The sequence below is a fragment of the Pinus tabuliformis genome, chromosome J (genome assembly GCF_031772625.1).
Source record: "Pinus tabuliformis cultivar Carrire ecotype Pingquan chromosome J, CPIR1, whole genome shotgun sequence".
Classification (NCBI taxonomy): domain Eukaryota; kingdom Viridiplantae; phylum Streptophyta; class Pinopsida; order Pinales; family Pinaceae; genus Pinus; species Pinus tabuliformis.
This window is the reverse complement of record NC_142295.1, coordinates 1645827614-1645841658: the sequence shown is the minus strand read 5'-3', so window position 1 is coordinate 1645841658 and position 14045 is coordinate 1645827614. Positions and strand designations below refer to the sequence as shown.

General features: G+C 32.0%; 1 protein-coding gene across 1 annotated transcript; it reads right to left on the bottom strand.

Annotated features, from left to right (window-relative positions):
- Nucleotides 1-10498: 10498 nt before the first annotated feature.
- LOC149233850 (putative jasmonic acid carboxyl methyltransferase 1) lies at nucleotides 10499-13116 on the bottom strand. The gene is made up of 5 exons (XM_089376830.1): nucleotides 13039-13116; nucleotides 12758-12952; nucleotides 12545-12673; nucleotides 12034-12300; nucleotides 10499-10876 (listed from the first exon to the last, which is right to left on the bottom strand). The coding sequence occupies exons 1-5, from the start codon at nucleotides 13114-13116 to the stop codon at nucleotides 10499-10501; spliced, it is 1047 nt and encodes a 348-aa protein (XP_089232956.1).
- Nucleotides 13117-14045: the final 929 nt, after the last annotated feature.

Genomic DNA, 14045 nt, shown 5'->3' with positions numbered 1-14045 from the left:
CCAAATTTGTAAAAGAAATCATGTTGTAATTATCTATGCTCTGATCTTTCTCTATTTAAATGAAACCAAAGATCAGAGGGGGGGAGGATTGTTTTTGTAATTTTGCAGTTTCAGAATAAACTTTGATCATTGAGTCTCATTGAGACCTGATTTTGTTATACTTTTGTGGATGCGATTAATATAGAAGACTTGGTGTTCATTCTGTCTCTGCGTCTGGAGTAATCTAAGGCGATGTACCATCGGCAGCTAAGGGCCCAGCTCCGAAGGACACTTGCCTTTGTATCATTATACGGTGATTTGTGTGTGGATTGTTATCTTTATTACGTAGCAATCTGATACATTCTTTATATGATACGCTATGCTCTGTTATGCTCAATGAATGAATGATTTCTCCACGTAAGAACTCTACACTATATAATTGAATTCACACGGGGTCGAATTGTATCTTCATTCAGCCATTTCTGTAATAGAGTGCCGGTATGAATATTTGTGGGATTTGAGAGTAGCGTCATTCTGTTTAGAAACATAGTTATATCATCCAATATTCTCAGATTGCTATATTAGTGTGTTATGTATATATGATTGACGTTCTTGTTTTATAATGAACTGCTGTTCCATAATTCATTTGTAAATATCTTCTCGTAAAGTAAAGATCATTGGAATTGCTTTTGCCGATTGTTATTTGATCACAGAATGAGAATTCAGTTCTAACTCGCGAGATTTAGTTCTTTTAATTGCTATTTCTTTACTGCTGTTCCATTTCCAGACTGCTGTTCCATTTTACTTTCCGCTGCTTGATTTACCTGCCTTTATTGCTTTGGTGTGAGAGAAGGTCCAAGGCTGTCGTGAGCCTCAGCAAATGCTACCACGCTCCCTGATCCATGGTCCATGCTCTAATTCCTTTTGCATCAATTTCTAGAGGACTGAGTTATTGCTACTATGTCCTCGATTGATGGTTGTTTGAATGAATGATTTAGTTTAGAACATTTCAGTTTCTTGCTGTTCCAATTAGATTCTTTTTTCAAGCATTCATTTACTTTTGGGTTTTAAGCACTGTACTGCAAAACATTACTCTTAAGTAAATAGCCGCCTCAGACAGAGTACACTCTTGAAATAAAAAGTCGTCCCTGGGTTGATAATTAATGTGAAGGTAATTAGGAGTTCGAAAGGCACCTTTTTATCGCTCCACAAGCCCAAGTCTCCAACTCCACCGTTCATATGAAGGACGTTCTCCAGTGAAACAAAACCAATAAAACAATGGAAACTCCCAACTCTCTGGTATCGTCCATCGATATTGGAACCTACGATACCCTCCGATTTTGGAATTTCATGTTCATATTAATCCGACAAAACGGACGCCTTTTATGATTATATACTTCCACATGTTGCAAATCTTAAAAATACAATAATATGGAATACAATGCTTTAATATTTTTTAATGTCATTAATTTATGTTCATATAAATTACTCACTTAACATGATAATTTAATTAGTTTGTAAATGATATATTTTAAATAAATATTAATATTTCTTTTTTAATTTTAAAATAATAAAATTTAAAAGTCTTCCAAAAATTTTCACGATAAATATAAAATAATATATATATATATATATATATATATATATATATATATTAATTTTATTGTTAATGATAATTAAGATTTATTAGAATTTATATTGTGTATGGGTCTTTAAGGAAGCATGAGATTACTTTGAATTTTTAGAATTTTATTTCTATGTTCGAAAATCATGACAAGAGACATTCCAAGATCACCATAGTTTTGTTGATTTAAAAGGTCATGAAGGTTCCTAGTATGACAAAAATTATAGTATCATTGGCTCAAAAAGGTCAAGAAGGTTTCCAATGTGACAAATCTTTTGAAAATTATATCGATTGTGAGTATAAGATGGACAATACGAGAGAAAATAATTTTCATCATCAACCCTATTAGTGTTGAAAAGATGATAGACTCTCTCTTTTGGGGGTGGTCAAAGAATTGACCAACAACAAATTTCATTATGAAGCTCATGAGAATTTGTTCATATTTTAGCAATGCTCATTTTCTTCTTAATGTTAGTCAAGTGAGAGAGATATTTTTTATTTTTGAGATTGGGGTTTATCATGTAGAAATTCTGCAAGTTCTCTACAAATCTCGCTCTAAGACCTCTGTAGAAAATCTTACTGTAGATCAACTCGATAATGCAATATACCAAAGCAAAATATTATAATCTACTTCTACTATCAAACTTGCAGAAGCTTAATAGATTTGAGCAAGATCAAGCAGAACACATATAATAGAGAAGAATAATCAATACACATGAAACACAGAAGAATACTCTGGCGAAAGCCTCAGCTAAAAACCCCACTATTTGTATTATCATACAAGGTGGAAATACATCAAGATTACAAAAAGCTTTAGCTCTCACAGCTAACCAGCTCTCAATACAATCCTCCTGGATGCTCACAGGCAAACAATGCTTCTCACAAACCTTCTCTTCAATCCTCCAAGCCTCCTATTTCCTTGCGTTGTTTCTCCTGGGTGATCCTACTGCTACCGAGTGTAATACTGATCACTCACACTAATCTCACACCGTGTAAAACTACGCAATGCTCAAGGAACCTTGTTCCTTCTGCATGGATGAGTTTCATTCATAGGAAAATTCCTCCAACTGATAGTACATTGTCCCTGTCTTTAATCTCAACTAGGTCTTTGTCTGAGCTGACATGCATTAGTTATCTATGAGAGAATCTCCAGTTATCTAGAGTACACTAGTTGCATGCACGCATGCATTAACTAACTGAACTCACAATTAGTTCCTCAAACTATTCGGAACTAATCTAACTCGACTTAACTAAGTTAATTGAGCTAACTAATTACAACTCAATTACAACTCATCATTATCTCCTTAATTAAGGGATAATCTCCTTAACTTAAGGGATAACTATTGCATGACTTCACAAAGACTTCTAACTTGAATTTCTCCAGCTAATTAATCCAAGATGAATTAATTAATTATTTTTTCAAGCAGCTAGTGAGACTAAATTTGAATTTTAATTCTCAATTTTAATTCAAGGAAAAATTAAAATTGGAATATAATGAATGCTATTTTTAGCATTTCTTGTTGCTATTCTCAACACTCCCTCTCAACAAGAAAGGAATTCAACTCAATCCCAATCCTGAACCTTTGGAATGTTCTCCACGCAACACTTCTCTCAAGTGTTGTTGCTTCAGCAACCCTAGAAACAAAAAATATCCAACCTGAATTACTATGATGCATATGTCATCAAAGTCTCTCACTGTTATTGCCTCTATCGACTGAAAACTCCGCGCTTCTGCTGGCTCAGCCTTTCTGCGTTATTGTCAATCCTTCTCTATGCTCTTCAGTATCTGATTACTCTAGCCTCTGTCACTTTGATCTCTAACTGCATCAATCCCACTGATTCCTCTCGCTACCATGTACTTTGGGCTCCCGTAGCAAGGTACAATCCATGAGATAAAACCTCTCAATGGACCCTACCAAATTTTAGCCTTCTTCGAACTATCCCTTCACATTGCCTCACCTCACACTTGGAGGTATGGCTGCATGTGTTCCCTCTACCCACTTGGCTCGAAATTTCTACCTACTGGAGGACTCTGCATGAGTGGATGCCTCCACTCGGTCTCCTCTCAACATCTCCAATTGTGGCTCCTCCACAATTGTTTGAGAATTCTTCTGGGACTTCATGTTGAGAGGTAATTTACTCTCCCTCTCAACCACCAAGTCTCTAAAATTTACATTGCTCCTGAAGGCTTTGCATGCATTTTGAACCTCAAGAGCATACAGGTTCTTAACTCGTGAATCGATCTGTTTCACCTGTCCCGTGGTGATGTGTCTAAGGAACACCTTTCCTTTACTGAAGACAACATCGTAGCCTTTTTCCTCCAACATCGCAACCGATACCAAGTTCATCTTCAATGCAGGCACATATTTCACATCTGTCAAGGTGATAGGAGCTCCATGCTCCTGTGAAAAGCAACTATGCCCACTCCTGAAACACCATACCTTTCATCATCACCCATCTCTATGCGCATCTTGAGGTCTTTCTCCTCCAAGGTACTGAATAAACTTTTATTGTCGGTCATGTGGAATGAGGCTCCACTATCAAGAAACCAACCACAACCCATCATCGATGACACCATGCATGCGATGAGGGTAAATTCCATCTCGAACTGAGAGGCTAATGCCTCACCTTCTAATCCTTTCGAGGATCCCTTCTTGGATTTCTTCAATGTGCAATTAGTTGCAAAATGGCCCATCTCATGGCAATTAAAACATCTCACTTTAGATTTGTCAATCTTCTTCCCTCCATGAGAAGAATTAGATTTGGAATGGGAAGCCTTCCCTTTCCCTTTCCTTGCCTTACTTGCTAAGGCCATATTTTCTTCATCATCATTCTTTGATGAAGAACCATCTCGTGTGCTTCTCCTAATCTCCTTCTGCATGAGATCCGACCACAGTCGTTCCAAATTTGGTAGTTTCTCTCTTCCATTGACAGAGTCCTCATAGCTATTCCAGCTCTTTGGAAGACCGAGGAGAGCAAGACTCACCATATCATCATCGGTTGTAGTTATTCCCAAACTACCAAGCTCATCTCTGTAGGTGGTGAGCTTGTTCAGATATGTAGAAATAGTATCACCCTTCTCCATCTTGATTTTCCGAAGCTTATCCTTGAGTGCCAGTTTCCTCTGGTCGCTACTTTTCTGATATAGGTCCTTCAATGTCTTCCACATTGAAAACAAAGTCTCCTTCCCATGGAGACTTGAGACAATATGGTCTTGAACTCCCTCCAGAAGAATCTGTCTTGCCTTCGCCACACAATTCTTCCATTTAGCCAATTCTTGTGCATTAGTTGAAGCAAGATTTTAGATTTCTTGATCAATGATTTCCTTCAAGCCGTTGTCTTCTAATACAGCCTCCATGCGATCTTTCCATGCTATGTAATTCGAGCTACCATCTAGAGCATACTCGAGTCTCAAGCCATTGAATGCCATTGGTGAACTTTGAAGTATGATAAGAATTCGATTTTGCACCTGCAACCAAGAACTTCAAACTAGGAATTCCCCTTCTCAGTATACTGTTCACAACTTCGATCACCTTTGCTTTGATACCATGTATAAATTTTGCAAATTCTCTACCAATCCTGCTCTGAGACCTCTGTAGAAAATCTGGCTATAGATTAACTTGATAATGCAATATACCAAAGCAAAATACTATAATCTACTTCTACTATCAAAGTTGTGGAAGCTTAATAGATTTGAGCAAGATCAAGAAGAACATAGATAACAGATAAGAAGAATCAATACACATGAAACGCAGAAGAATACTCTAGGGAAAGCCTTAGCTAAAAACCCCACTATTTGTATTATCATACAAGCTGGAAATACATCAAGATTAAACAAGGCTTTAGCTCTCATAGCTAGCCAGCTCTCTGTACAATCCTCCTGGATGCTCACAGGAAAACAATGCTTCTCACAAACCTTCTCTTTAGCCCTCCAAGCCTCCTATTTCCTTGCGCTATTTCTTCTAGGTGGTCCTACTGTTACCAAGTGTAACACTGATCTCACACCCTCTAAAATTGCGCAATCCTCAAGGAACCTTGTTCCTTCTACATGGATGAGTTTCTTTTATAGGAAAATTCCTCCAACTCATAGTACACTACAGCTGTCTTTAATCTCAAACTGGGTCTTTGTCTGAACTGACATGCATGAGTTATTTATGAGATAATCTTCAGTTATCTCGAGTACACTAGTTGCATGCATGCACGCATTAACTGACTGAACTCACAATTAGTTCCTCAAACTGTTTGGAACTAAACTAACTGGACTTAACTCAGTTAACTGAGCTAACTAATTACAACTCATCCTTATCTCCTTAATTAAGGGATAATCTCCTTAACTTAAGGGATAACTATTGCGTGACTTCACAAAGACTTCTAACTTGAATTTCTCCAGCTAATTAATCCAAGATGAATTAATTAATTATTTTTTCAAGGAGCTGGTGAGACTAAATTCGAATTTTAATTCTCAATTTTAATTCAAGGACAAATTAAAATTGGAATATACTGAATGCTATTTTTAGCATTTCTATTTTTAGTATTTCTTGTTGGTATTCTTAACATATCACATCCTTTTTTTCCTTTTGTAAGCAACCCAAAATATTTATATTTTCAAAAAACACATAAGGTACAATCATGGAGGTCTGGAATAGTTTGTATCCCATAAATATTTGCAAATAGAAAAAGCAAAAAAACCAGAGAGACAAGTGTGTTTTGAAGAGATAAATCCCATGTGAGGGAAACCATGTGGTTTCTTGAAGAGTTGTGAACTACGATGGTGACAGAATGGCACCAAAATAGAAAAGAGATTATTGAAATTGAGTAAACAAGGGAAACTAGATGACATGTAAAATTGGTACTTACTCCACTATCATTTTGATATTTTCAACTTTAATCAACTTCTATAGGTTCCTTGACCTTTTCCGACCATTACATCAAAAATCCCGAAACAATACTGCGAGAAAAGCCAAAAAATAGCTGAAGAGAATGAGGAATGCAGGGAAAATCATTGCATACATTTTCTTCCTTCACAAGACTAGTGTATGTACGCTATTTTCCTTCACAAAAACAACATATACCTTTCAATTTGAGTTTTCTCAAAAATTTAGAGCCCGACTTCAGGAGATACTCTAAGAGAACCTTTCCCATGATTTTGTAACATCATTACACCACTAAAACATTCTTACGACTTCTATCAAAAGACATCAACAAGACCTCTATCCAACTTGTAACTCAACTTTAGATGAGAGATTGATACATCATGACATCTTTTCTACAGGCTTTCTGACATAATGAAAACACTTTACATCAGCATGACAACCCTCAACACGTATATAAGAAACTCAAGATGATGTATAGGGACTTAAGAGTACATGACTTACAATGGGTGACATCAATGGAAAAACAAATATACCAACATATAAGTCTTGAGTTGTTAACCTATTTTTTATTATAGGAAAAATAGATCTTTACATGAAGAGGCACTCTACAATTGAGTATGGATGAGATACTGAAGTATCATAAATGAGTGTAAGCATTTAAATGTCAACTCAATAAAAAATATTTCAAAGATTATATACATATGTATTAGGTTTAGAATTTCATATGACAATTCTTTATATATATATATATATATATATGTATGTATGTATGTATATCTATATGGAATTACTCACCATAATTTAAGCAAGTATTTTTATCAAAATATGTAAGATTCATATGTAATTAAGCTTACTTATTATGAGTTACTGTTCATACTTATTTATGCATTTCTTAACACAAAATTAGATAGAAGTAAAAATTTAACACTACTTCACTTAACGTCTATTTTAACAATAAAAGTTTGATATATAAAATACATATAGACTAAAATAATTAAAGTACAAAAAATTATATATATTATTTAATAACTATTTTCAAATCATAATTATTTATGATATTATGATAATAGATTTAATATAAGCTAGATATCTGACATAATATCAAGCTAGATATTTTACATCCTATTAAGTTTTTGCATCAAGAGGTTCTCTATAGCCCAATATGAAAGATATGCTCTAGTGTTTGTAAATGAGTATAAACATTTAAATGTGGCAACAACATGAAAAAAATTAATAATCTATAGCCCAATTTGAAAGATATGCTCTAGTGTTTGTAAATGAGTATAAACATTTAAATGTGGCCACAACATGAAAAAGGTGTTGCAAATGAAAAAAATGAATAATAAACACAATATTGACTTAATTAAAAACATAATAAAAATAGTAAATAGATTCAATTCAATTTATTATAATATAATATTGTTTTTATTAATAAAAATACAAACAAATCTTTTAATCTAGAAAAATGATAATATAAGTGTCACATTAAAATAAATTAAAATAATAATAACTCATATTTATAACTATGATATTTCAAAACATATAATTAATACATATATAAACATTTAGTCAAGTGAGTTTATCTCAATGGTTGTGTGAAATGGTTGTTATCTTCCTTATGTATGTTCAAATCCTCACTAGCTACATAATGAACGATAATGCAACATATAATTATTATAGATATAAAAGTTTAGTCAATTGGGGTTATCTCGATAGTTGTATGAAATGATTGTTATCTTCGGAATGTAAGTGAAAATCACCATTAGTGACATGATGACCTATAATGCGTTGATAATTGTTGTATTGGCATTAAGCCGTGTGAACTTTTAATAGAAACCTCACTCTAGCCCTCAAGCTAAGGGGGACGTTGATTTCTTTACTTAGACGAAAAACACAAAAAACTTAATAAATTTAATTAATAAACATATAATTAAAAATAACCATATTTCTAAATATCCAAATGTGAAATATATACTTAATATAAACAATAGATATTTGACCATATAAATTGAAATAATGATTCATATTAGTAATCATTATATTTGAGAATTTCATATTTAATTGTAAAATAACAAATCTTTAGCTATGTTAATGAAAGATGAGTGAAAATAGACAAACATAGATCCATAGGTGCAAATTAATTTCCATTTGACCATATAAATTAAAATAATGATTCATATTAGTAATCATTATATTTCATTTGAGAATTTCATATTTAATTATAAAATAGCAACTGCTTAACTATAATAGTGAAGGATCATTGTATGATAGACAAGCATAGATCCATGTTAACTCCATATTTACCAAACCTAGAGAAGAATCAAATCTTTAGATGTGCAAACTTTTCCTATTTTTGTATTTAAAATGAAGTTTGCATATTGAGAGATTGTATTCCTTTTGACGCTTTATAAATCCAAAGTTAAGACAAATCTATATTAGTAGCCATTCAATAACAATTTTAAGTTATAAATTATATTTCAATAATAATTTTAACTTAATTATTTTGTCTGATAAACACATTATCCCATATTATCATAGTCGAAATTAAACTAGCAAAATCATGTACTTTTAAGTAACATCTCACCTTAATACCATATATCTAGATACTACTTCATATATATTTTGAATCTGCCTAATAATTAGAAACATTTCTTTACGTTCAAATGCAATGGCGAGTAGAATATATATAGATTCACAATCCAATCAATTTCCTAAACTCTATTCCTATTTTCTTTGAGTTAAATAATTTTTTTTTTAACTTTTTCCTAATTAGACATGTCTAAACTCTTAAAAATATTGAAATAAAAAATGCGAAAATATTTTGATACACTTATTATAAATATAAATATTTACATATGTCTAAAAAATTCATACACAATTATTATTATTATTATTATTATTATTAAATAAAAAATGCTAAAAAAATTTCATACACCTATTATAGCAAAGGTTAGAACGAATTCTCATGAGCTCCATAGTGAAACAGGTAGTTGGGTAGTTCCTAAAACGCCATGGATGGAAAGGATCTGCCATATATGTGAGAATAGGAACATCGAGGATGAAAACCACTTCATAGACCAATATTTGGTCTGAGGACACGTTAACCACCACCATCATCATCATCATAAATATAAATATTTACATATTTCTAAAAGATTCATATACAACTACTATTATTAATTTTTTTTTAATTACTTTTAATTGTACAATTCAACGAGAAACAATCAATACAACTAGAACGAGAAACAATCAATACAACCACAACAATACTAAGTAGTTTTAGTCTAATTGTTTTTTATCATTTATTTTATTTTTAATTTTTTTATTAGTCAAATGGAAACAAAATTAAAATTTTATTTCTATATTTTTATATATAAGTTTTTATATAAAATATAAATACATATCTTATAATTGAATAAAGCAGTGCAAGAGGCTCTTACTATCACCTCTAATTAAATAGACAAAAACAATCAATACAATGAAGAAGATAGTAACGCGTTTCGGGCTACTTTTCTTTTTTTCTTTCCTGTATGGTTAAATGGAAAAAAATTGAAGTTCCATCTCTATATCTGTATTTGAAATTTTATTTAAATTTTTAAAATTGTAAAATATTTTTGAAATTGTATTTAAAATTTCTAGAAATTTAAATTATTAATTAAATATAATTTTTTTAGAATATTAATATTTGGTAAATCAATTTTAAATAATAAAATTTATATTTTTAATTTAAAATTAGTATAATTTTATAAGAAAATAATATCTAAAATTAATTAATATAATATTTAACCCAAAACCCTAAAATTAAGTTTACCAAATTTCAAATTAAAATAATATTTCTCCTAATTCTAAATTATTAGAGCAAACTAAACTCAAACACATATATGTGGAGAAAAACAGAACACCAAAGAGCCTAAAAACGATTAAAACTAATAATACATGAATCTTGAATACACACATCTAACTCCACTAAAAGCCTAAGTACCGTCCCCACCACCAATAAAAATAGGTATACACAAAACTTTCATCTGCGCTCGAGGACTATGACCAAATGTGCCCCCTTGTTTTCATGTTCCTTGCGTTCGCTCAATCTCTTTCCCACTCTTTCTCCCAATCTATCGAACAACGCATCCACTATTTCTTCTCCGAAATGATATTTTATCAGGCTTTCAGTCACTGCTCTCAGTTGCCTTGCAAGTTTTCTTCCATACGCATCCTTTTGAGACGCAGAGCTCCCTGCAATGGCTTCCATCTGCTGGGAAAATCTCTCTGATCTTCTTATCAGCTCCAATCTTAGTATTTCAAATGAACCCTCTCTGGTTACTTCGCTGCTCACTTCCTCTGGACATGGCGCATACATGGGGAGGTTGAACGAGTCTACCTTCTCCTCCTCGATCAGTCCCTGCACAAATATGCAATTTTTAACCATTATTTGAATTTAAAATTAAATCAAAAATTCATGGTTAGATGATCCAAAAATATAATTTTATCGTATGTTTTAAAATTAGAATAAAATAATTATTAATTTAAGATATTAAATTAATAATTATTATTCCATAATGTTTAATTATTTAATGGAGATTTTTAGAATTAGCATATTGTTGTAACTAGATATGACTCTCCAAATAGGCTCTATTTTAGGAGATTAGTTAGCTAGTTGGTTTGAATAGCATTTATTGTAAATGGACACTTGTTATTTAATAAGTGATCCATAGACGTAGTTAGGACATGGAGCTTATAAATAGCTCATTGCAAGAGTGTTTGTGTTGTTTGGGTATAAACTCTTGCAAAAATCATATTATGTAATTGTTTTTTCTGATTAATAAAATTATGTGTCTCACGACACTTCTGCTATTATTCATTCAACTTAAATCAATTAGTTAGTTTTAATTAGTTTGAGTAAGATTTAGTTTTTAATATTTAAATCTCAAAGAAAGAACTGAGAATAAGAACCACAATTAAAGAATTAAAACTATCCTTAAAACATCCAAATTCATTATTCATCCAACCTTAAAACTAACCTAAATCAAAGTTCAAAATAAAGTTGATTTCAGCGTAAACTCAACCTAATTTGAAAAAAATAACCATTCAAACCCTAGTTACCAAATTGGACCAAATAAATCTAAAAAAATCCATACAGAGACCATATAGGCCGAGGAGACATAAAGTCAGAGGATAGACAGATCAAAAATTGGTTTTCCCTTTGTCTAAATCATAAAAAAATATTAATGGACTGCGGTTTATATTCGTCATAGCCCAGAGAAAGAGAGAAGCCTGTAGGGTAAGCCAAATTAATAAGAATCCTTACTCAAATTATAAAAAAATTTGGTAAATTGTGAAACATATAAATGAATTATTTCAAGTATACTAGTTAATTTTTTAGGAATTGAAATTTTTTCCTTATTACCTTGGGAAAAATTTAATAAAATATTTTTAATATCAGATTTTATTCGAATCCTAATCAAATATTTTTAATGTCAAATTTTATTCGTATCCTAATTCAAATTCTTGATAACTATAATTCAAAATTAACAACAAAAACAATACTATTAAAAATACCTGAGATACCAAATCATACAAACTTCTTTCAAATAACTCTGCGGGGAAGGTGAAACCCTGTTCGCTTGGATCCCGAGATGTTCGACCCGTTAACATCAAAAACATGCGGCCTCCATGTACTAGCTCTTCTGCCCGGGCTCTCAGAAACGCGTTCAAATCCCTCTGGTATTGACGACAGTAAGCTTCTCCAACAGCCCGAGATCCCACGCAGAAGATTCTGCCCTTGTTCCACGCCTCTGAATTTTTCTCTAAAATCTCAGCGGGAACCTGATCACCCTCACAAGAAAACTGGCTTAATATTTATTATTAAATATTTTAAGTTTATGTGGTTGTTATTTGCAAATTTGTGATTGCATTTTATGAAATTTTGAATCATAGAAAAGATCATTTTCAAAATAAAATTGGAAAAACCACATAATAAAATTAAGAAAATCACATAATACTGTGGATGATCCGATTTATTATTAAGTTACATATATTTTTAATAATATATATTGTTGAGAAAACATACTCGAGAAAGCCAGTGAAGACTGAACGATGAATGAATAAAATGGAGAGTCTTGTCTGGAAACAGCCTGCCATAGAATGAACCAGGTACGCCTGCTGCGAAATATGATCTACCTGCTACTCCCTCTTCATTCTGATGATCAATATTTACTGACAAAGAAGGCAAAATTCTAAAGAGTGAATTGAAATCAGAAGCAGGAAGATCGTTAAAGAATACTTGGCACTGCGGAACAGTTATGCCTGCAGATAAATATTTGGCTTTGAGGGTCATTATTATATTTTCCACAGCGAATAGAGCATTGGGACCAGACGAAGAACCAAGGTCCGCAATGCAGAATGTTTTGCATTCCATCATCTTCATGGATAAAATGGTTTCCTCCAAAATAGGCTTTACAATTTCTAATCCTCTCCTCTGCAATATTGCATTAAAACACAAATATTTCAATGGAATTATTAGCAGGGACGTAAGAGAGAATCTGATCTATTGAAATCTCAAACCTGTAAGAGAGTAGAATTTTGAGCATAGCTCAATTCTCCAGCTCCACCGTTCATATGAAGGACTTTCTCCACCTCCATGTTTCTTCCAGTGACAGACAAAATCAATAAAACAATGGAAACTCCCAACTCTCTGGTAATGCGCATACCATGCACTTTTAATGCAACTTATTTTAAACTTCTAGATGCAGGCGGATCCACGATATCGTCCTTCGATTTTGGAATCTACGATTCCCTTCGGTTTTGGAATTTCATGTTCATCTGAATCCGACAAAACAGACGGATTTTATGATTACATACTTCCACATGTTGCAAATCTTAAAAATACAATAATATGGAATACAATGTTTTAATATTTTTTAATGTTATTAGTTTCTGTTCGCATAAATTACTCACTTGACATGATAATTTAATTAGTTTATAAATGATATTTTCATCAAAAATTGTAAATATTTTTTTAGCATAAATATAAAATAAACAATATATAAAAATATTTTTTATTTTGTTTTATTTTATTGTTAATGATGATTAAGATTTACTAGAATCAATATTGTATATGGGGTTTGAAGAAAGTAAGAGATTAGTCTGAATTTTTTAGCATTTTGTTTCTATGTTTAAAAGTCATTACGAGAAGCATTCCAACATCACCATAGTTTTGTTGTTTAAAAGGTCATGACGGTTCCCACTGTGAAAAAAATTATAGTTTCATTGGCTTAAAAAGGCCAAGAAGGTTTGCAATGTGACAAATATTTTGAAAATTATATCGATTGTGAGTATAAGATGGACAATACGAGATAAATTAATTATCATCATCTTCCCTATTAGCGTTGAAAAGATAATAGACTATTTCATCCCATGGTGGTCAAAGAATTTACCAACACCCAATTTCATTATGAAGCTCATGAGAATTTGTTCATATTTTAGCAATGTTCATTTTCTTCTTAATGTTAGTCACGAGATATATTTTTTATTTTTGAGATTGGGGTTTATCACATCGTTTTTTTCCTTTT

Excerpts from the sequence above, each read along its gene's own strand:
- LOC149233850 (XM_089376830.1), bottom strand. The coding sequence starts at position 13,116 with ATGGAGGTGGAGAAAGTCCTTCATATGAACGGTGGAGCTGGAGAATTG. Across the intron at positions 12,953-13,038 it reads AAAATTCTACTCTCTTACAG|AGGAGAGGATTAGAAATTGT; the intron begins GTTTGAGATTTC and ends GCAATATTGCAG. Across the intron at positions 12,674-12,757 it reads TAACTGTTCCGCAGTGCCAA|AATGAAGAGGGAGTAGCAGG; the intron begins GTATTCTTTAAC and ends ATTGATCATCAG.